Source organism: Ambystoma mexicanum, chromosome 3p, assembly GCF_040938575.1.
Source record: "Ambystoma mexicanum isolate Mex_15411 chromosome 3p, UKY_AmexF1_1, whole genome shotgun sequence".
NCBI classification, from domain to species: Eukaryota; Metazoa; Chordata; class Amphibia; order Caudata; family Ambystomatidae; genus Ambystoma; species Ambystoma mexicanum.
Window position 1 is genome coordinate 876,156,844 of NC_090925.1, and position 24,898 is coordinate 876,181,741.

Genomic DNA, 24,898 nt, shown 5'->3' on the forward strand with positions numbered 1-24,898 from the left:
CTTTCCCCTCCTTCCCCCCGCACTTTTCCTTTCCCCCCTTCCCATGCACTTGCGCGATCTGAATGACACCTGGCCTAGTAGGATCGTTGTCTGTCCTCCCTTTGTTACCAAAGAGGGTAAAGGGCACCTCCTAGAGCACTGGTCAATACTGTGTAATTATTTTGCGGACAGGATCGTGAGCGGGAATCGGTATCTAAAAGCATGCCCAGAAGGTGTAACTGCCCCCCTGTCCTAGCTCGGCCACCGGTCAGTTCTGTGGAACTGTTTTGGTCGCTGTTCCTATCACTGTTTTTGTCAAGAGATTTTGTTCTGCCCCAGGTCTGGCTGGGTCACTGCTTCTGTTACTTATTTTTTGGTTGTTGCGGGCTCTAGTTCCGCCCCCAATTCTGGTATTTGATCTAATTGTGTCCCTGATAATCTCCCTGTCACCTGAAACTGATCCTGCCACTTTCCCGGTTTCCTCCAACCAGACCTGCCGCTCATCTCTCTGGTCTTGTCCCTGTTCCCTGTCTTGTCTCTGATCCAGTCACTGGTTTAGTACTAGATTCTGTCCTGGTCCTCTGTAGTCCAGTGGTATTCAAACTTTTTCATACCCCCTCCCCTCGAGTAAAAATATTGTTTCTGCCCACCAAGTCATTGGCCCCTCTATGGGGCCCAAAGGATGTCCGGGGGTGGGGTGGGTCCTAGGCACGTTAAAATATAAGCAGATTTTCTACTGCTTATATTTTCTATGAAAAGCATTTACCTTAACCCTTTTTTCATATTAAAAAGGCCATCTGAATCCATTTGGAACTTGTCTGTGCCCCCTCCCTCACCCCGACATCCTTCGGGGTCCAATAGAGGGGCCGGCTCCCCGTTTTGGAGACCACTGCTGTAGTCTCTCTGGTTCTGCTACTCATCCTATTCCTAGCTGGGTCTCCACCCACCCCCGTCGCTATCCATGGTCCTGAACCTGATTCTATCAGTCTAGCTCCGTCCCGGGTTTTCCTTCTGTGGCTGGTCATTACCCCGGCTTTGGGCCCAGTCCTGGTCAATTTCACAGTTCGTGTGTCCGTGGCACTGTCTGCGTTTCTATCCCCGGCTCTTCCCTGGTGCTGGAGGGCGTGTTCTCAGTAAGCCCCGCCTCTCCCGTTGTTAGACCCAAACCTCTGGTGCATGGGCGTGCTGTTTCCCGGCCCATCCTCCCCCGGGCTCCGTCTCTCCCCAAGACGCCGCCCGCCACCTTCATTCATTGTGCGGCTGCAGGAGGGACCAGGCGGGATTCCAGGTGAGGGGAGGATGAAGGAATGGCGAGAGAGGGAGAGGGGATGCAAGAGGTGGGAAGAAGGCACAGAGGGGGTGACTGATGGTGATGCTGACGAGGGCTTGGACAGAGGGGGCAACACTGGAGGAGGGGGAGACGATAGGAGGGATTGGTAGAGGGAAAGCCAGTGGGGAGCCGCAGTGTGGTGAGGGGGGCGTCGGCCAGCGCGCAGGAGTGACCCCTAGTCAGTGTGAATGTGTTTATATGTTGTACAGAACCTGGTATGTGTATTAAGACGGACATTGTGCAAGTCGCGAGCCCATCTGGCCGGCGACATCAGCCCAGGTTCTTGGACCCTGCCCTGCTCTGCTCCCCGCTTCTGCAGACGAAGGTGACTGGGGGGGGGGTCTTGTGGGGAATTGGAGGTCCGAGGTCCTGTGACTTCAGACTCAGAATACGGGGGCAGCTGGGCTCCTGTGTAAATGGGCGTGCTCCAGGGGCACGCTTGCTGGGCACACTCGGGGCATTGCCTATCTATAGGGTCGCGGGTGGATCTGTATGGGCGGCCGGCACAGTGCATGTACGATGCGTGTGTATAGCATACATGCGGGAAGCCAGCGGTTAAGTGGGGGCGTGGTGGACTCCCGAGGGGCGTGGGGCCTTGCGGCTGGTGTTTCGCTCTGCAGGAAGTGCCGCTCAAGGGGCCACTACTTCCTTCTGCTTTTCGGCGAAGTGGGGAAAGGCCCTTGCCAAACACCGGCCCCGTGAGCGGGGGAGGGGGATACTGGCAGAAGAGAGAGGCTGGCCTGAGGGAACGTCGCCCAATTCATGTGTCAGGGTAGCGAGAGATAAATGCGGCACGCCGGTGGCCCCGAAAAGCGGATGGGTCCGCGTCAGGCACGGGGCTGTGCAAGGCCGGCAGGTGGAAGCGACCCGCAGGGCGTTGTCTGCACTTTGGTGCCTCTTTAGTCCCATCCCCTGACGTGTGCAACGCACCCAGGCCCGATAGTCCTACGCAAGACTGTTGGGAAATCAAACTTCGAGATCTTCCGTTGCTTTACCAAGGGAGGCGCGCTGCTTTTACTGCCGTAACCTCATCCTGTTTACGCGCTGGCAGTTGCTTTTGTGGCCTAGCGCTAGGATTGGACTGCTCACAATTGTGGCCGGACCGAAACTCGTCGGCATATCCTTGGCCCCTTGTGCAGTATAATAGCAGTGATGGTGGGTATACGACGCTGGACTGGGAGCTGTCCAGACCAATTCCCAGATGTTCAACATAATGATAATGATGTGATGTGTTATTTATATAGCGCTTACTTCTAAGCGCTGTACATAGAACATATTTGCATACATTACAATGAATTGGCAGCGTTAGCCATCTCTTCTTGGTGTTGATAGCCAGAATTCACTAATGAGAGAGGTCAAACCTCTGGGTATTAAGCGCGTTATAAATAACCTGTCATAATGTATGCCAGGATGTGTTTCCTTGTTCCAAGGTAATCAAACTGCGCCACACAGTGAGTTCGAATCGCACTGAGCTTGTCTTGAGTTGCTTAGCTTGCCCAGCAGGGAGGGGGCATCAACTACAAGTTGGGCTGGGCGGCTCCCATTGGTGGCAGGACCAACACTCATTCGTGTTTTGTGGTCTTTTCTGCAATGGGATAGACAGGCTTTAAAATACAGAGATGGAAGCTGCTCAGAAGCATTGCCAGTGGTTATGATTAATTCATACCTTTCAAGTCATATCTTTTTGTTTATTACATTACTTGTATCTTACTACACCAAAATCAAAACAAGTAATTCACTGTTGTCACATGTCCATCACCTTCATAGAATGGCGTGTGATGTTAGGACACACATAAAGTGGCCAGATTTCCAAGATGAAAAATCGTGACGGACAAAACATCAGAAGTCCCGGTACAGTCCCGCCAAAACAGGGATGTCGGGTCACCCTAGACACACAGCAAAACTTTAATCGCAAAAAGTCTCAAGGTTAGCCCACGTGACTACTCTGCTAAATGTATCTATGGGGGCAAGGGACCGGATTACAGCTGAAGCGTGCTGTCCCTCACACAATGGATTCATGAACGGGAGGAGGGGCCCTGTGCCTTAGAAGAAGGGAAACGCCCATGTGGTATTGGGCCTTTGATCTCTGTTTCCTAAAAACATGTCCTCCGTATGCGACAAAATATGTATCTAGGGACCTAGACCCTTGGTCTTGTCAAGAGAGAACGTAAGACAATTTAGGACTCCCTCTGCCTCCCAGGGAGGAGCCATGGAGGGAAAACAAGTTTCTTGATTAACGAAATAACTTCAGATCAGAGGCGTAGACAGGGTAGGGCCTGAGCGGGCAAGGCCCATCCAAAATGTGTAAATGCTCACTCATCAGTGCTGTGTGGGCATTTACAGATGTTGATGTCACTGCGGTGGGCCCAACTACATTAGCTTCAGGCCCCTCAGATAAGGGTGGATGAGACTGTAGGACCACTTTAGCTTTATGAAAGATTGGGAAAGTCACAGGCAGAGAGAGTCTGCAATTCTCAAATTCTCCAGCCAGCTGTTACTCCCACTCCCAAAACTCGTTTTAATGTCACCTGTTTGAAGTGAGTGGTTGATCCCAATATAAAGGGATTGGTATCACCCCATTGCTGCGCATCTCGAAATGTCGAATTTGAAATGCCACATTTAGCTGGATATATGCCGGATGGTTTAAGTTAATAATAAATGTGGGGGAGGTTGCATGGGGTCTCCCCGCCCCACCCGCATAGGTATGCAGTGAAATGAGGTCCAACAAAAAATAATCAACATTTTGGCATGCGCAGTAAAAAATGCACAGTAATCACATAGATCCAAGGGATTTTGAGCGTAAACAGAATGCTTGGATTTTAGTCCAACACAGAGTGGATAATCTTGAGTGGAAAACCAAAAGAGTCCCTTCATATTGACGCCTAATAAGTCTTCTGTACGGTGAACCACTCTTTGTCGAGTATCTACAGGCGCCTATGACTGCCAGGTAAAGCTTACATGGTACCATATGTGATCCCGTCCGAAGGAAGTTAGGCGGAAAAGACAAAATGATATCCAAGGAGAATATAAAAGTGTTCAAGTTCTTCACAAAGGCCTAAGCCCTTACACCTGAGCAGTTTGCTTTCATACTGCAATGTTGCAGAACTCTTTTGACCCCCTGGATCATTTTCTGGTTGCCTTTGGGATGGCCAAGATGACGGTACACTAGTTCTGTGGGGACCAAATGTCCATGTTCAGAAATGACATGCAGGGGTGAAGTACCAGACGAAGCTTTGAGACATTATGTTGCCGCCATGGGCTTGCGGAGGTCAAACTGGCAGATTCACCGACCGGGCCGTGGGGTACAAGAGGTAAAATCTATTTAGCCAAAAAGGACCAGGCGTGATAATGTGGCACGCCACCAGCTTTATGAGACTCCGCACAGCAGGGGCACCGGGAAGCAAAGGAAGGCAAGGATTCATGAATCCTGGTGTGAAACTTAGAAGGCAACGCTCAGTGATCCTGACTTCGGCCACATTCTCGGGGCAAATCTTGGACATATGTAGTCCAGATTTGGTGTAACTAAATCCATCTGCAGGTAGTCCTCCTGCCAGCAGATTTGGTGCACGCTCTCATTCGTGAGCTCATAAACCTGAACCGTGCGGCTTAGTTGATTCACCCGAGAATTGCAGACTCCCTAAATAGACAGCCAATAGCCATATCTGTGGTTCCAGTGCCACTAAGAAGCACAGCTGTAATGAGCGCATGCCTTTTACTTGTTTATGTAGTTTGTTATTCATGTGAATTTGAGTCTCTGCCCTTTAATGAAGGTAAAATTAATATCAAGGCTAAGTAGAAGGCCTTTGGTTCGGCTTTGTTAATGAGAGAGGCTATGTCCAGCACGGAATACAGATCATAAGCCAGGAGAATGATCTACAGACTTGAGGTTGCATTCCCTTAACCACCACTATAACTCATCGAGAATGAGATCAGGGATTGGGAACCTCAGCCGAATGAATCTGCTGAATCTCCACAGCCCTCTCCGGAGGAGGATATATTCTCTCCAGCTAGGTGTCTAGCATGGCCCAAGCTATTTATCCTCAGAGCAGAAATCAGAGGTGACTTTGGTGCATTGACCTGCAGATCAAGATCAACAAGGGTGCAAGTGATGAGGAGCGTGAGGCCCTTGTGAAAAACTGTAGTCTGATTAACCAGCCATCCACGTAGGTAAGCATATGATGGCCCTAGACTCAGAGAACCGAAGGGTCTGACATCATTGCCTTGGGAACAACTTGAGGGACAGAGCTTAGGTCAATTGTGAGCACCCCGCCTTGAAAGTTAAGAAACCAGAGTTGTATCTCCAGAAAGGGATGTGACGCTATTCATGCTGTGAAGGTATTTGATGGTGAAGTCTCCTTCCTGTATGGCCGAGCGCATATCAGCCAGCGTCCCCATTTTGAAGAAGTCACCAGGGGGAAAGAAGTTGAATAGACAGTGGGCTGTGGTAGTCCATAGGCCCCTCCTCAGTTATCCACCTTAAAAAAGGGGGACTGAGAGCCCTGATTCCAATATTCTTTGGAGCCGCCTTAATCTTCACTAATGCAGATAAATGATCGATCCGCAGGAAGAGTCACAGGCGTCTCTGATCCCAGTACAGGAACAGCACAAGACCATGTTCTCTTCAAAGTGGTCCTTTTGGACAGAGCAGCTTTATTTATTTGTTTATTTATTTCTTGTGCATTTGTAAGGCGGGTATACAACAAGTAAATTGTGTTTTAAAGTGCCCAAAGCTTTCTGAAGCTCACTGCATACATGTCAAAATTGGGGGGCAAGGGTTGACACTCCCTGCATCTCGGCCTAAGCAGGGCCTGATACTTGGCAGCTATCACCTCATTTTTGGGAGACAAACTCCCCAATCTGCTTAAAGCAGGAAAAACCCATAGTGGAAGGCCACTGCAGGAGCGTGTTGTGATGAAAACAAAATGAAAGAGTACTGCAAAGAGCTTAGTGTCTAGGGCAAACGGCCCAGGCTCTGAAGCTGGAGGAAAAGGCTGACCAGCCCATGGAAAGTGGCAGTGGAGTAACTTTGCTGAACATGCTGGTGGGGGACATGACTTCTAAATGAAAGGGGCGTCTGCCACATGTGTGGGATAAAACGGTGTGACACAAAACTTAGGGTGGAGCGGGGGCAAACACCCTTGTCCCCCCTAAAATTACACCCATGCAAACTGGAAAGCAGGGGCACATCTCTTGAACCTGGTTAATAACGGAGGAGATCAGGAGAAGGCTTAAGAAGGCCTTAAAGTTGACAGCCGATAGTAGAGGAGCTGAAGACGGAAATTTAAAAAACAAGCAGTGGCAAATTACGAGTGGCGAACAACGAGTTCGACAGTAAGCAGTGGAAGAAAAGAGCCCACGCACAGGAAGGCAGCAGGTGCATATGGCGTGGTGCAGGGACGGCCTTAGGGCAGCAGCGCCCTGGGTAGATTGGCGCTCCCCCTCTTCCCCACACGCCCCTGGTCAACAGGGGGCGTGGCCACGGAGTGACACTTTTTTTAATTCTATGAATAGGGTGCATTAGCACCCTATTGTTCCTTAGGGCAGCAGCGCCCTGGGTAGATTGGCGCTCCCCCTCTTCCCCACACGCCCCTGGTCAACAGGGGGCGTGGCCACGGAGTGACACTTTTTTTAATTCTATGAATAGGGTGCATTAGCACCCTATTGTTCCTAAATGCGCTCCGCTGCCGCTTGCCTAAGAATGAGGTGCCTGCCGCCACTACGCCAGCTCGGGGGAGCCCTTGAAAGACTCCCCAGAGCTAGCGTGGCGGTGGGAGCTAAGGTGCCTTTTGTTGGTGAAGGCGCCCGCGGCGGTGGGGCGCATTTGGTGACAATCGGGTGCTCAGCACCCAATTCACATTGAATGCGCCTGCCTGCTCCGCCTTCTCCCGCTAAGCCAGTTCGGGGGAGCCCTTGAAAGACTCCCCCGAGCTGGCGTGGTGGGATGAATGGCGCCCTGGGGGGCGCTGCGCCCGGGCGGACGCCTGGCTCGCCCCCCCCCTAAGGCCGGGCCTGGCAGGGTGAGTCTGTGGCCCCCCCTTTTGAACTGGCTCCCAAAGGACGGGCAAAGGGACGTGCCAGTATCTCATGCACTGGGGCGGGGTGGGTGGCGGGGGTGCGGACAGCAGAATCTCCCACCGAAGGCCCAATCTTCAGGCAAAGCAAGTTGAGAAGACTCGAGGCCTTGGGAGCATTACAAATATTTGGTATTTTAAATAGATTGTACCCCCATAACGTACTTTCTGTGTATCTCATGCGGTAAATAGTGCATTTGAGTAAAACTCCTAATTGTGTACTATTTTGGGGGAAAAGTGGCATTTTAATTGCCACGTGCTCTCATTGTGCATCCATTCTCATAAGGACCTCTTTGTTGATATCTACTGTGCCTGCTTACTCGAGGAGTCCTAATTTACATCTCCACTTGATGTTTGTGCTTCATCTCTAGTAGATGTCGGAGATATCGGGAGGATAGCTCAGCGGCAACGTGCTCGCCTTGCAAGCAAGAAGACACGTTCGATCCCCGTGTCCGCGCTTAGAAACCTCAGGGTTTACATGCCAACCCTCCCGATTTAGGCGGGAGACTCCCGACTTTTCAGTGAGAAATATTGCTTTTTCTCACATTCTCCCGTCTAAGACAATACCAGTGCCAATACATTCCTATGGGAAAAACTACGTCTCCCGATTTTCTCTCTTAACACTCCCTTTTAGGTGCGTCTGAATGTTGGCATGCATGTTAAAGCGCGTTATAAATAACCCATCAAATCATGTCATGTTTAATAATGCTACGTTCCTGTGAAGTACAGACCGTTCTCCGCCCTGACGCCCCCTCCCCGTCTCCTTTGAGCCGCCCATACACAGCAGTACCGAGAGAACGCGTGGCAGTGATAACGGCTTAATGAACGCGTGGCAGTGATAACGGCTTAATGAAGAAAAGGCCAAACCGGGGGCAGACCAGGACAAAAGGTGTTCAGTTTCTTGAGGGTTATTTTCTTTGCACTTTGGAAAGTTTCTTTTGGGTTGTAAGGAAGGGGATGGTGTTATATCCTAGTAAGTGTATGGTCTGTATCTGGTATGAGAGCTGTGGGTCTGTGAGTGGAGCTTGGAATGTTGGTGTGAGGTATGGAAGGTGGTGAGTCAGAGGGTTCCAGGTTGGACGGTTAGGGACTAGCAGGGAGAGAGCCAGGGTTGAAGGCAGCATGACTATTGATCTCCTAATCTCACCTTCCTACTGAAGCTGTAACTAAATAAAAAAGACTAACCTTTTGTAAAAAAAAAAAAAAGAAAAGAAAAGGCCAAACCAAGTCATGTGACCTAGGAACATGGTTTCAGTCAATGCTGTGCTGGTTGCTGGCACAGCAATGACAGCATGGGTTGTGACTCATGACCCGCCTAGGTGCGGAACCATGGCCCACTCCTGTCACGTGTGCGCGTTTCCTTGTTTACACAGGTCTGCCGGCCATTGGGCGCCCCTACTGAAAAGAGCGAACATAGGGTGCATGTTCCACACAGACAGTCCACTTAACCGCGTGCTGTAAATTAATCGGTGCTTTCAAGATGAAAATGGGCCTGTCTGAAATAAAGTGGTATATAGTCCCCTCTGTTCATGGCACCCGTCCGAGCTGCGGGGTAGGGACAGCTGCTCCCCGTCTGCCCCGCCCCTCACAGTCGGAGTCGGATTTCGCCTAGGGAAACGCAGCGCAGTCTTTATGATCAGTGAACATAACGGCTAATCACTGCGAATCGATATTTATGGCGCGCAAGACTTCTCGGTCTGAGGAGACGTTGTGCGCCCGGCTCTCCGCGACTCCACAGAGTGCAGGAGCCTCGCTGCTGCCGGCCGAAGCGCGCACACAGCCCGCCACGCCCGCGCTCAGAGCCGTTAGCTCGATCGCACGCGCGGCTAACGGACGTCGCGCGTGGCACACCCGCATCTCGCGCTTTAGGTTAGGTGGAAGCGTAGCGAGGTCACGTCACTGATAGTGGATACGGGAGATGTCAACAGGGATGGGGAGAGGTTACAGAGCTATCGATGGGGGGAGGTCATGACGTCGGCCGCTATGGATGGACAGCTAACTGCGCGGGGCGGTTATGGTGTCAGTAACATAGGTGGTTGCACGTGATGGACAGAGTTTATGAGGTCACTGGTGAGAGAGGTTGTGCTGTTCCTAAAAATGGACAAGTAGGTATGATATCACTAATCAGAGAGAGCAGAGAGTTTATCATCTCAGTGGCGACAGCGGTTCTGGTTAGGGGTGAAGTAAAGGTTATGATGGACAGGGAACAATGCCACTAATGATGAACATGCGATGGCGTCATCAATGATGGACAAAGGTGTCACAAAGAATGTACGTGTGTCATGATGTCACCAGTGGCAGAGGTTAGGATGTCACTATTGATGTACTGTTGTTATGATGTCACTGGTAATGGAGAGATGTCTTAATCTCTCATGATCATCCCTCAAGTCTCGGGACGATAGCATCTAGGGGCAACTCGCTCGCCTTGGGAACAAGACGACGCTGAGCAACACAGGTTCGATCCCCAGGTCTGCGCTTAGAAAACCTCTTGGTATTAAGCCCGTAATAAATAACCAATTAAAATACATTTAAAAAGATAGAGAAAGGATGTCCAATGTTCGATTATTCGGTCACTTGTGAGTGAAGTCACAGTGTCACAAAGAAAGAGAGATTATGCTGGCACTATATGGCGTCTGAAATAATGGAAAGAGGATATGATGTAACACATGAAATACCCATGTTATGATGTAGCTAATAATGGTAAAAGGTGCTTATGCCGATAACCAGGGGCTCATGGCGCCATAAGTGTTGGGGAGGGGGTATAATGTCACCAGAGAGGGACAGAGGTCATCTCTAATTGTGGACTGAAGATATGAGGTGATTAATATGATGGAGAGTTATAACAGACATGACGTAGGCAAACTGACAACTGTGGAGAAACCTAGCCTGCTTGGCAGCACACCAGTGATGTGATGACTTAGGTGCCGACGGCAATAAGAACACGCATTAAGCCCGTTTAATGTCATATCCTTTAGCACAGTAGAGGCATGACTTGGGCAACCCCCCCAGTGGGGTAGCAGAGCCTGTAACCAGTAGCCTGCCCGTGGCTGTTATGGTTAAGCGTCGGGCCTGCCACAACATCGGCATACTAGGCCTACTAGGCCCTCATTATTCTTCACTTTATTTCTTCACCATGACGCCTCTCTTGATCCACTGATTTCTAGACACCACACATACAAACAGGAACAATCATCTTCCCCATCTTCTTCATCTACCCATATACCCCCTATCCCTCCACTATCTCAGCGCTGCTTTCTCCTCCTTTTCATCTCCCACCCTGCCCCATGCCCATTTTATTTCTATGCTCACAGACTAGGGTTTGTTTGTACCAGGTGTGGGCCCAATACACCTCTTGGACAAGTCCAGGAGAGGGACACGAATATAGTGGTAATGGGTAGATTATAAAGGGTTATTTACATAGATTAGTACGTCACTGTTCATGGAGAGAAGCTATGTTGTTACAAACAAAGATGGATTAGGACGCCTCTAATTCGGGGAACGCTTATAATGTTGAACCGTGTATATTGATGTTATGATGTCACCAACTTTTGAAATGGGTCATAATGTCACAAATGGCGATAGGTTATAATGTCACAAGTGATATGCACCTGTTATGATGTCTCCAGCGATGGAAAGGAGCTACAATGTCACAAGTGCTAAAGAGAGGTGATGTCACAGATGATGGATAGAGGTTCTTGTCATTGTTAATGGACAGGCCCAGACTGGTCTATAGGGCAATAGGCCCACGGCCGAACCAAAAACACAAAATGCTGGTGAGAGCCAGTTTTTTGGTCAAAGTGGGCAATTTTTTGGCCAATGAGGGACAGTTTGGTGAGTTGCTTCCCTATGCAGCTAGTTTGACCAGTGTTGCTGAATAAATGTTCTTTAAAATGTACAATTTGCATCACATTTTATCAAAAAATTCCCCCTTGGTTACTGTTCAAACAGTGTCACAAAAGGAATCAATAGCCATTTGCCATGGCGGGTCACTTTTTCATCGGTGTCGGAGACAACTTTGTGGCCCAGTCTGACCCTGATAATGGACATAGGTTATGCAATGACTAGTGGAGGAAAGTGGCATTGATGCACGTTCTGATGGACAGAGGATATGTTGGCACTTGTGCTGGATAGGATGTCTAGAAGATTCTCAAGCCATCTTAAAAAAAAATGGACTCAAAGCGCTTTTCATAGAACAAAAGACGAATCGTGTTTATAAGCAACATTAGCTCCCGCCGTCACCTGGATAATTTGTCTAGACGCAGGGGTGCACAACTTGTTTCGCTGGAGGGCCGAATGCACCACACAATTCCCAGACAGTGGGCCAAACTATACATGGCAACGAGCGGGTGCCAGGGCATCAGCGCGCCATTAGATTTAAAAATAAAACATGGGTTTTAATGTGTACGTTTTATTACTTTTCTACTGTAATACATTAACTATAGACTTTTAATGGCATTAGCATGTTCACGTATGTGTATTATGGGATTGAAATGATGTTTAAAATAGAAGTCAAACTGCACTATTATGATGCCAAGTCAAAAACTGGACCACAGCGGCTTCACGCCCCTGGCATGACAGACTGAGTGACTGACTGGCTCTAGGCCATGCAAGACGTCTTCTTTTAAGTCATGTGACTTGGAGGGCCATAAATAATGTCCTGAAAGGTCGCATGTGGTGCACCACTGGTCTGGAGTCACTGAGCAAGACTGCACATCTGCCCCGGTAGAGCCAGCGGTACATTTAGCATAGAAAGGCGGAAAGAGCATTGCTTGGACTAACATATCCTGGTTATCTCTCCATCCTGAAAATGTAATGCCAACACCCCAAACAATAAACTCAGGCTCCAAAAAGCCCCACTCCTGGAACAAAATCACTGGGGCTTAAAACAAACCCTGCATTCTCTGTCAACTGACCGGTCCTCCTCCCAAACTGTGGCCAGACAACAGCATATAGGAACCTCAAACATTCAATTATATATTTGGGTGATTAACACAGTGTTTGGCCATTAGGATTTAAAAACCAAATCCAACCATAGTCCACAGTTGGTTGGTTAATATGTGAAAGAACATGTAAAACACATACAGATATACACAGCTGTCCGCGTGTAATGGGTGCACGTTATATTCATATAAGGCCTAACAACAAGCGGCATGCCTGTTTCATAAGATCAAAACCTTTGTGAAAAGCAGAACTACAAGTCTCAGAATGCAAACCACTGTTGACTGAAATGTCGGGGCCTTATCGAATTATCTGCCATGTCAAGGGCCCAGGTGGTGTTTTAGAATGCAGTGCATCCGTTCTGGCTGACCAATGTCAAGTGTGTTACTTCCCCAGTGCTCGCCCCCTCTGTACTTACGTTAGGACTCTGAAATACTTAATTAGTCGTACAAAATGATTTTACTTGTAACTTTGAAAAAGAGGAAGTAACATACTCCACTTCAGAGTACTACCTGGAGCTCGTTGTAGGAGTAGTTTTGTTCTAACTGGTTTTTTAACTTCCTAAGATCGGAGTTCACTGATGTGAACATGCTCATAGATGTTGCCTCCTTGCATGTTGTATTGTACTGTGGACAATGAGATGAATGCATGTATAGTCCATGTTCTTTGCTGGATTGCCTTGGACTCACTTGGCCGATAGATATTCTCTTTTGCACCATTCTGCCCTTTCAGAGTGAATCAAACTCATTTTTGCCTAACATGTTTTTACAAAGATGTTTGTATATTGTCGGGTTGATTTGCCAGCTGGTTTGGTAAATTGGCTTTATTGAACACTGAACAATAGTTTAGCTTTTGAAAGACAACATTTCTGAAAATATCACACCTTGGGCTAAGACTAAAGATGGCATAGTTAGTAGGAGATGGTTTCTACCACATCAGTTAAAATTTGTAGAACTAGGAAACCTTTGCCGAAATCACCGCCTCGCAACTTGAACAAACTATGTGATCCTAGGACACTCAGTTTACATTTCTCTGCAATATTTTCGTGACAAAATTGGGATCACCTAGAAGTCAGTATTTTAAATATGCACTGCACAAAAAGGCCCACCCATGCATGGTTTAATAGACTACAGTGCCGTTGCTTCAATAATAATAATGAGGACAACCTGAATAGTGGATTCTACAGGCAGAATTGTGTCTTCCCTCGCTCCTTGCAGATAAGTGAAATAATTGACACCACAACGTTTGGTGGGTGGGGCGAGTGGTGATTTGGGTATGTGGTGTTGGAGGGTTTTATGTGGAATTTTAACTAGGAGACATGACAAGATATGATTTTGACTGTGAAATATATCCTGCCAATCTGGGCAACACAATGGAGTGCATGAGGCCAAAGGAATCATATATATATGTATCCCTATTGTTCCATTTAAAGTAGGGTGGGAGGATGGTGCAGGGGCCAACGCAGCAAGGGTTCGATACCCGGGCCTGCTTTCAAAAAATGACGATACACAGCTGGTCACAATTGTTTTAGTCAGGGACACTGTTTTGCTTGTCAATTCCATCTGAGAATCACCGCCCCTTCACAATATCACGGAGTGATATACGCCACTAATGGTTGACAGAAGGTGGCAAACGTCACTGATAACTACAGGAGTGTGTGATGTCTCCAAAGGCTGGCAGAGTACAGGATATGTGTGCTGTGCGTCATGTCTGGGAATGAATGAAGTAAGGCAACCCCACACAGCTCTTTCAGTTTGGCGCTTAATAATCTTCTACAGCAATAGATGTTCAGAAGCAGATGGGAATGGGATTTTACTCAGAGCTCTTTCCATTTTTTTGAGACATATTGTTAAAGTGTGTTGTAAACCGTGAACAATAAAGAAAAAAAAAGTACAGACTGTATCAATGGCTGATTTGGTTATTATATTCCTTCAAACACATCTTTGTTGAGGGAATGGTAAAGTTTAAACAACATAAACAAGTACAACTTGCACTACAAAGGCGCGGCGCACATGTAACTGCTGCAATGTACTGCGGTGGAGTTCTCAAGTGACACCTGAGATGGCTTCACCAGGGACATTATTAATAACTCAAATGATATTAACCCAACACACGCTACCGAGGGCATCACCGTTTCACTTATATCGACAATGGCATCACACTATAATGCAGGTACGGCTATGCTGCCTTTGACACAAACTCCCATGTCTTGCAACCAGTCTTCTGGTGCACCCCCAGACATATATAGCTGGAAATGAATGAGTGGCAGCTCCCCAGTGTCAGTAACTCCCCCATCTCCGCCCCCTTCTCCCCGTGCACGGTAGAGAATACGAAGGCCGCCCACCATATGAGGGGTGCAAAGTCCCACTTCCACATCCGACTCTCGGTGCAAGCCTTCTCTTCCTGGAGAATATGAGCGTGGACCAATGTAGGCCATTCCCATGATATGCTCATAGAGACCAGGTGTCCCAGATCCATGCATGACCTCTTGAGCCAGTCCTGGTTTTTCCCCATTGCATGCTGGGACTTGTAGGGTGAAACTTACAAAGGGGAAAAACAAACTCTAAGTTCTAGCATGCACTGGGGAAAAGTCAGGGGTGGCTAGAGTTGTCACACGTGAAACTCTGACACTTGGCAGCATTGGATGGTGCCCACTAGACAGTTAAGTGGTGTGTGTATCTGTCTCCTCCTGGCATACTAAAGGGGGTCAGGCCTTCTCACACACTGGTGGCTAGCACTGAGAAATTTCCAATGATATTTGGGCACCTGAAATGCCAAGTCCAGTTTAAATCTAGCACTGCCCTGTGGACTTGTGTATTATCCTCTACAGGGATGTGTTGTCACAAAGAGAGAGCAACAAAACAACTGGAGACTGGGGTTTTAAGTCCACAACACAGGGGCAGGGGAGCACCTTGCAAATTATAAAGACTTCCTCCTGCCCGCAGTCTCCCTTTCCATATTCCGTCTCAACAGCCTGCGGGCCCGAACACCACCAACGCATAAGAATCTCAAGAAAGAGTTGGTAGAATGCCAATGGAATGGAGACTTTACTGTGGAGCACAAGATAGGAACTTCCGGTATACCCCACAGTAAAAGCGTGGAGTGTCCTGAGTCACTGTATAGCACAAGATAGGAACTTCCGGTATTCCCCACTGTAAAAGCATGCAGTCTCCCGAGTTACTGTATAGCACAATATAGGAACTTTTTCTGTATAGCACAAGATAGTAACTTCCGGTATTCCACACTGTAAAAGCATGCAGTGTCCTGAGTTACTGTATAGCACAAGATAGGAACTTCCGGTATTCCCCACTGTAAAATCATGCAGTGTCCCGAGTTACTGTATAGCACAAGATAGGAACTTTTGCTGTATAGCACAAGGTAGGAACTTCCGGTATTCCCCACTGTAAAAGCATGCAGTGTCCTGAGTTACTGTATAGCACAAGATAGGAACTTCCGGTATTCCCCACTGTAAAAGCATGCAGTGTCCCGAGTTACTGTATAGCACAAGATACGAACTTTTACTGTATAGCACAAGATAGGAACTTCAGGTATTCCCCACTGTAAAAGCATGCAGTGTCCTGAGTTACTGTATAGCACAAGATAGGAACTTCCGGTATTCCCCACTTTAAAAGCATGCAGTCTCCTGAGTTACTGTATAGCACAAGATAGGAACTTTTACTGTATAGGACAAGACAGGAACTTCCGGTATTCCCCACTGTAAAAGCATGCAGTGTCCTGAGTTACTGTATAGCACAAGATAGGAACTTTTACTGTATAGCACAAGACAAGAACTTCCGGTATTCCCCAATGTAAAAGCATGCAGTGTCCTGAGTTACTGTATAGTACAAGATAGGAACTTTTACTGTATAGCACAAGATATGAACTTCTGGTATTCCCCTCTTTAAAAGCATGCAGTGTCCTGAATTACTGTATAGCACAATATAGGAACTTTTACTGTATAGGACAAGACAGGAACTTCCGGTATTCCCCACTGTAAAAGCATGCAGTGTCCTGAGTTACTGTATAGCACAAGATAGGAACTTTTACTGTATAGTACAAGATATGAACTTCTGGTATTCCCCTCTTTAAAAGCATGCAGTGTCCTGAATTACTGTATAGAACAATATAGGAACTTCTGGTATTCCCCACTGTAAAAGCATGCAGTGTCCCGAGTTACTGTATAGCGCAATATAGGAACTTTTGTTGTATAGCACAAGATAGGAACTTCCGGTATTCCCCACTGTAAAAGCATGCAGTGTCCTGAGTTACTGTATAGCACAAGATAGGAGCTTCCGATATTCCCCACCGTAAAAGCATGCACTGTCCCGAGTTTCTGTATAGCACAAGATAGGAACTTTTACTGTATAGCACAAGATAGGAACTTCCGATATTCCCCACTGTAAAAGCATGCAGTGTCCTGAGTTACTGTATAGCACAAGATAGGAACTTCCGGTATTCCCCACTTTAAAAGCATGCAGTGTCCTGAGTTACTGTATAGGACAAGATAGGAACTTTTACTGTATAGCACAATATAGGAACTTCCGGTATTTCCCAATGTAAAAGCATGCAGTGTCCTGAGATACTGTATAGTACAAGATAGGAACTTTTGCTGTATAGCACAAGATAGGAACTTCTGGTATTCCCCTCTATAAAAGCATGCAGTGTCCTGAGTAACTGTATAGCACAAGATAGGAACCTCCGGTATTCCCCACTGTAAAAGCATGCAGTGTCCCGAGTTACTGTATAGCACAAGATAGGAACTTTTAATGTATAGCACAAGATAGGAACTTCCGGTATTCCCCACTGTAAAAGCATGCAGTGTCCTGAGTTACTGTATAGCACACGATAGGAACTTTTGCTGTATAGCACAAGATAGGAACTTCCGGTATTCCCCACTGTAAAAGCATGCAGTGTCCTGAGTTGCTGTATAGCACAAGATAGGAACTTCCGGTATTCCCCACTGTAAAATCATGCAGTGTCCCGAGTTACTGCATAGCACAAGATAGGAACTTCCGGTATTCCCCCACTTTAAAAGCATGCAGTGTCCCGAGTTACTGTATAGCACAAGATAGGAACTTCCGGTATTCCCCACTGTAAAAGCATGCAGTGTCCTGAGTTACTGTATAGCACAAGATAGGAACGTCTGGTATTCCCCACTGTAAAAGCATGCAGTGTTCTGAGTTAATGTATAGCACAAGATAGTAACTTCCAGTATTCCCCACTGTAAAAGCATGCAGTGTCCTGAGTTACTGTATAGCGCAAGATAGTAACTTCCGGTATTCCCCACTGTAAAATCATGCAGTGTCCCGAGTTAATGTATAGCACAAGATGGGAACTTTTACTGTATAGCACAAGATAGGAACTTCCGGTATTCCCCACTGTAAAAGCATGCAGTGTCCTGAGTTACTGTATAGCACAAGATAGGAACTTCCGGTATTCCCCACTGTAAAAGCGTGCAGTGTCCTGAGTTCAACAGGTCCAGGCCCAGTTTATGCAGCACGTTTTTCCTGGATGATCACCCCATGACGCTGTCCACAAAACCCAGGGGCAGCCTCAGAGAAATAAGGTGACTACACAGTTCCCGGGCCCGTCTTCTGTCATGTGTTTTCTGGATCCCGTGCATCCTCAGAGGTCTGGAATGAGCACGTGCATAGTTCCTCTTCCTGTCCATTGGCTGTCCTGCCTGGGATAGTTGGGGTAGCCATACCACCAGAAACTTCCCTGTGTGGGTCTGGATAGATTTTACCACCCTCCCACCCCAACCTAGGGTCTTGGGATTGTGCTGGTGATCGGCTCACTGTCACGCTAGTCTGACCCCCACCATGTTTTTCTGGATTCACTGATAAAGAAGATATAACACTCCGGAAGATATATCGCTCCGGACTCACTTCAGCAACAATCCCAGTTCTCTCTGATGTTAACCTATCGGCCACTGTCCCAGACTCTTTTCCCTGGCGATCTTTTACCCTTTTACATACCTTCTCCAATTGGGGACTTTCCAGAGTGGAAGGCAAAGCGGTGCCGGTAAGAAAGTTATCTGGTGAGCATTAAGTGAATGTGACATTGTAATAGTAATTTGTTATTTTTTATAAGGGCTTAATACCCAGAGGTTTCTGAGTGCAAACTCGGGGATCGAACCTGTGTTGCTCTGTATCGTCTTGTTGCGTTGCCCCTGAGCTATCCTCTCCATGGCCGACCAGTGTGAAGTAGCATATACACAGGCAATGGGCCAAGTCCTCGGCTATTCACAGTTTTGTCCCTGGGTAGTATTCTGTAATGAACCAGCAATCTTACCTGAGACTGGTGGGCCCTGATTGCCACAGGCATATGTTGTTCTGCTGAGTAGCACATGACATCCCCGAAGGAACAAGTAGAAAGGGAAACTGCTGTTTATCTTTTACTGGCACTGGAAGGGCTGCAAGGTGAAAGAGTAGTGTTATAGATGTGTGGTTTGCCAAGCTCCTTATAAAGCCCATGGCAACACAAGGAGAACACTGTTACCATTGCCAGTGATGTATGTACTGTTAGAAAGGATGTGGCTGGGCATTGCCCATCCCCTGACAGGTCATCTGCTTTGAGCACAGGCATATGCTGCTGGTAGTTGCCCGTATCACGAGGTCCCCAGCCATAGTGCCTTGTAGGACAACAACTGCCATTGTGGCGGCTAGATGACTCCTGGCTATTTGTTGCATATTGAAGGTGTATAAATAAGTCAAAGTGGGTGTGAATGTCATGGCTGCATGCATGAAGGTCCTTGAAGCATACATTTTCAGCAATATTTAATCCCAATCCCAAAAAATGCTGGCAGAAAAATATAGTAACACTTGCAAGCAGGTCATTTCTAGGCCTGAGTTCCCACTTCACAAGAACTGGAATGTACTGTGGCTTTGCCTGGCATTCACCCACAGAGACATGCCACAAACATGTGTTATTTTCAGCCATTTGGCCCACCATGTGAAATAGAGGCCTGTTTTCGTTGACCGGGTGGAAAACCCCTACTGTAAAGGCTACAATCCAGTGGACTATATCTTCAGCATGATAAAGGAAATTGCTTAAGTGCAGTAAGACATCAAAGTCCAATCTGTGAATCACCCTAGCTCTGCTCAAGCCTTGCTATGACCAAAAGACCAAGTTAGTTGACAATGCCCTGGAATATTTTGCCCCCACTCCACTTCCCACCCAGCAGAACAAAGGGATGCTGGCAGTATCAGAAAACTTTTTCGGTGTCATCACCAAACCCAAGTCCCAAAGACTAGTGTACACACCACACAGACATATAGAACCGCACACACATGAAGTTGAAGCAGGACAAAATGGCCTACTGAGTGAAAACATACACCGACGCTGGGGTGGGATAGATGCTTGTAAACATGCTGGAGGCTTATGCTGAGAAGGAGCACAGCCAAATACCTTGTTTGAATGAATGGTTCTCACTCAAGAGGGTCTACGGCTATTTGTTAGCCTGTTTTATTTTACCAGAGGATAACATCAATTTGCAAATCAGCCAGGCCCCACCCACTTGGGCAGTCCAGCGCCAACATGCTGAGCAATTCTCCTCTGAACAAGAAGGTCACCAGCAAACCCAGACGTGTTTGCCTTGTTCAGCATCACCAGTGAGGTGTGGCTGTCTTACTGGGTCTCGGTGGGCAGAGAGAGCAAGGGGACCACACCTGGGCTGTCCCGACTTACAACTGTACTAGACATAGAGTGACACACCAAGTGTTTCAAAGTGTGCAAGACATTGGATTCTCCTCTACTGAGAACAAGCGCGACCAAACAAGCGGTTCTATGGGATCGTTTTAGCTCACTCATCCTTAACAGGAAGTGAAAAAATCATTTGCATATTAGTCTGGTCCCACCCATAAAGGCAATAAAGCCATCCTTTATTCCCCCGGTGGTGGAGTGGTTCAGATTGCAAAACCAAATGGAACTAAACTCAAGATCTGTGTGCAATACTGGGGGCCAAACACTGTAATTAAGACAGGCAGCAGTTCAATTTGCCGGGTGGGTTATCTTGTCGGCAGGCGGAGCAATGCCAGGTCTTTGAGCACCTTTGATCTCACACTGGGGTATTGGAAGATCGCCCCCATGTCTGAAGCGAAAGAAAAAACAGATTTTCCAACTCCTCTGGCTATTTACTGATCTGAATCTAAGGGTCCCTGAATTCAGCTGGGAGTGGGGATTTCTGATACGGTGAGGCAGCGTAGGGTCTCAGCTCAATGACAAGAGGGGGGGCAGTTTAAAGCTTCTTTTGTAGGGCTCACCTTGCAAGAGAGTGGATATAGGCCACCATTTACCATGAGTGATTTTATATCATTTGGTCCTTAAATAAATGTCGAAGCCTTCGATCTCTGCATCTCTTTTCATGCTTCTGGTAAATCGCAAGCCCCTGCGCTGGCTGATGTCTGTGAAGCTAGGACATGTGAAGCTCATGCTTTGGTCAATCTCTTTGAATTGACTTTTGATTTGAAAAATCCGACTATCAATCGTAACTACTCCATTAGTACTGGAGTACGGCCCTGTAAAACATTTCTCTTAGGCTCCTGCATTCTGGATTTTCTCATTTTTGACAGAATGCTCTAGTTAGAGATTCATTCGGTTTGCCAATCACGCCGTGCCCCTAACCAAAGGATGTATCTGACTGTGTGCCCAGAGCTATCTTTCAGCGCACTGATGCTTGCGGTGCTGTGCATATCATGACTGGATCAGGAATCGGCCAGTTCGGAGGTCCATCGCTGATATGGTCGTGTATTTTTAATTGTATTTATTTTTATTGGTTATTCATAACGCGCTTAATACCCAGAGGTTTCTAAGCACGGACCTGGGGATCGAACCTGTGTTGCCCTGCATCGGTTGCCGCTGAGCTATCCTCCCGTATGCGTTAGCGGTGAATAGCTCACCTCTTTTGATGTCGTGGACAGGTTGCTCTGTCAAAGGCGAGCTCCTTTAACATCGTGCCTGAACGAGAGGCCATCAGTGAAATGCATGTGAAGATCCAAGGTGCTGGACTCCCGTAGGAGCTGGTTTCAGCCCCCCTGGCAAACACTTTTCACTAGGATCTGCGGTGCTCGTGGTCTTTTGATGTATCACGGCTTGCGACTCTCCGAGGTAGAGCACTTTGGAGCCTTTGCGAGAAATGATTCCACCCATGTCTTCGTCCCTAATACCCCCACACAAGTGTCTGAGCCGGAAGACCCTGAAGCAGCGCACTGGCATTTTGGTTCATGGAGGGCAGGCTGGGACTGGCCTATAGCGCAATAGGCCCATGGCTGAACCAAAAACGCAAAATGCTGGTGTGCGCCTGTTTTTGTCGTCAAAGTGCGCCACTTTCTTGGCCAATGTGGGCCATGATGAGTTACTTCACTATGTGGCTAGTAGTTTTGACCAGTGTTGCTGAATAAATATTCTTTAAAATGCACAATTTGCATCACATTTGATCAAAATAGCCCATCTTGGGTACTATTCAAAGAGTGTCACACCAGGAATGAATTGCCATTTGCAACTGTGGGCCACTTTTTCATTGATGCCCGAGACAATTGTATGGCCCAGTCCGACCCTGATGGAGGGGAAGGTGTGGCTAGTGCTTGCTTGGAAGCCGCTCTCATCTGCACATAAGTGTCACAGTGCCACTGCCGTGAATGTCCATGATAGGTCGTGGGAGGTTTACTCTGGCTGTGCTCACTTCCAGTGCCACAGGATGCTGGATCAGGCAAGTTGAACATGCATTGATACTCTGATGGAAGCCTGCTTGGTTTGCTCCTCGATGGGTAGGTTACACCAGCAGGGCCCAGTGATCTTTCTTGCTTGGGGGTGGGGAGAAGGCGTTCCATCAAAGGCCATGGTGGCAGGGCCGGACTGGGAACAAAAAGTGGCCCTGGAAAATGTTTTCAAAGTGGCCCCATATTTTGCTGAACGAGTGAGCACAGCATGTGGGCCCAACCATTCTATCAAGCGATTATCAGTATACCGCGAAAAAATCTTGACTAAAATTAGTCAAAATGAGTGCACTTAAAGCATGTTTTAAACATACACGGATTAAAAAGTCATGTTTTAAATAAGTTAATGATCTCTCAAAGTAGATCTTCAATGATAGAGGGACCTGGGACGTTTCACATTTTGCAGATGAGAAAAACAAATTCAAGCGTGTTTAAAGGTGCCCAGACAACATGCATCCCTAATCCATTCCCTGATCCATTTCACCCTATTCCCGTGCTGGGAAGGGCACACAGATAAAAAGCCTTCAGAAACGAGCATTGGCAATGGCAAAAGTTTTGCCTTTTGGGTAGGCATGCCAGGCACTGCCACATTGATGGTAGCAGCTGCAAAGTGGTGAGAGTACCTGGGCATAAAATAGCAGTGCCTGGTGAATGCCTAATATTGATACCCAAGCTTTAACTGTTAAATGCTTGTTTTTAACAGAACTTCAGTGAGGGACAGGCATAGTGCTTATAAATGGAGTGCCCGAAGGCAAACCTGGTTGACATTTTTATTTCACCAGTAGCACTTTTATAGCTCCATTTCAGTCATTAACTCTCAGAAGACTGCTTTAATAAAAAACTGGCAAGCACTTACAGCACACACTTTGATGCTAAGGATTGATAAAGCTAGCACAAAAACATCCCAGGAGGACGTGTTTTGGGTGGAGAAGGGCAGAAAGCAGGTGGAAATGGCCATAGGGATTAACATGGCCATGGGCAGTCAACGGGTGGATAAATAACCATACAAGATGTACAGGCTTTGTGTGCCAAAAGGCACCATAGGGTCAGAAAGTAGATAGTAGGATTCAGGGAGTTAATTTTGGGAGGGCGCAAAGATCGTCCAGACAAGATCAGTGAATAAAATGTAGAGACCAGTACAATAATGATACGAGAGATGCTATGGTTCGTACACTGCACATCTGTATACGTATACAATGAGATCCACACAGTCCACAATGTAAATCTCAATAACAAATATCCATGGCATGACTCTCCCCAGCTCCCCTCTCTCCATGATCCCGCTGTGTCTGCCCAGATTTTTGACCCCATGCTTTGCTGGGAAGTCTACATTTGAAGATTTATTTATGCAATGTCCTGGCCAGCACCACCCATCCCTGCTTCATGGTGATGGGATTTTTCAAAATGGAGGTAGGGAAGGAAACAGTGACAAAATACAAAATATCAGAGTAAGAGAGACACAACTCATAAAGGAGCAAAAGAGAAGGAGAATGTGTGAGAAAAGGGATGAAGGGAGGAGAGACAGATTCTAACAGAGGCGTGAAGTATAACAAGAGAGAATGGTACATTGGCGAGATACAATCAGAGAGCAGAGAAAAAGAGATTGTCAGGGAGAAGGAGGTGAATAAGAGAGAAATGTTTAGAGAGGCGTGAGCATTAGAGGAGTGATAGAGGCCAGGTGGAAGACAACAACAGAGTGTGCAGGAGAGAGAACAGGAAAGAGGGAAAGGGATGACACGATGAGGAGTATTGGATTCTGCCTACTACACTAAGGAGGTTGTAGGTAGCACAGAGGATTGAGCAATGAGGTGCGAAGTGGCCGGTGTGTCCCCAGCATTCTACTTCTTGCAGTGATTGTTTGCTGTGCTGCCGAAACTTCATTTCTCCTTCAGAGGCTACCTTTCTTCTTTTCCAGCAACCTGCAGGCTACCCCACTGCTCCAGCAGCAGTGCCCAGCCACCATGCCACTCTGAAAATGTGAGCAATAATATTTGCCTTTGACGTTGGTAATATAGACACATCACTTAAGTGTTAATGTAATACATTTAAGTGACAAGGATTCATTCATTTGTTGCTGGCAGCTGAAGAATGGTGAGTTGCATTTGCTTGGCATGTCCGCAGCACAGTAGTCGATATCAAAGTTACAAGTCCACAGCACAATCACAAAGACCCAAAAGTGCTGCCATCAAATAGTAGATGCAGCCTCATTTGGCGAGGCACTGCCATCTTATGACATGTTCAGCCTGCTTTGCCTGGATGCTGCCAAGTAAACATCATTGTCTGCCAGGTATATATGATACAGGGTACAGCATCAGAGCACAGCAATAGGTACGTCAGTACTACCGCTAAGAGAGATCTTGGGGAAATTGAAGTAATAATGGGGAGAGAGAAGTAATGTGTAGAGAAAATAGTCTGTTTGGCAGGTTTCTGACTCTTGATGGAATAGCAAAACCCTTACAAGTTTACTGTTTTGCAGCAGGGAGGTGGCTGGGCAAATGTAGCTCGGAAGGTTGTTCCATAAGGCAGGGGCCGCCGCTGAGCAGGCTCTGCCTACTCAGTACCCTCTGCCTACTCAGCATGGCTATCTGGAGAATTTAGGAACAGTGCATCAGTCAGATGGTACCATGTGCCTAGGTATTGCACATGGATTACATATGCTTATGCTTTGACCAAATGCGTATATGGCATTTGCAGGCTGCCATGTGTTAATATACTGGGTCGAGCAATCAGGGTTATGCCAGATGCTGCACTCCAGCTATTATGGCAAGTATTGAAATCCAGCGTTTATACCGGCTAAGGATCGAGTCCTGCATAACTGCACTCATAGGCAAACACTCCAGCTTCTGGGGGCATCTAAAGTGCAG

The 24,898-nt window shown here is 47.3% G+C and overlaps 1 protein-coding gene across 1 annotated transcript in view; it reads left to right on the top strand.

The window, feature by feature from the left end:
• The first annotated feature begins 1,121 nt into the window (after positions 1–1,121).
• The window catches only part of LOC138581046 (coronin-1A-like), a 170,789-nt gene continuing 147,012 nt past the window's right edge, over positions 1,122–24,898 (top strand). The window contains exon 1 of the mRNA XM_069652073.1: positions 1,122–1,267. Coding sequence (XP_069508174.1) covers positions 1,156–1,267 — 112 coding nt within the window. The 5' untranslated portion in view covers positions 1,122–1,155. The remainder of the gene's footprint in view (positions 1,268–24,898) is intronic.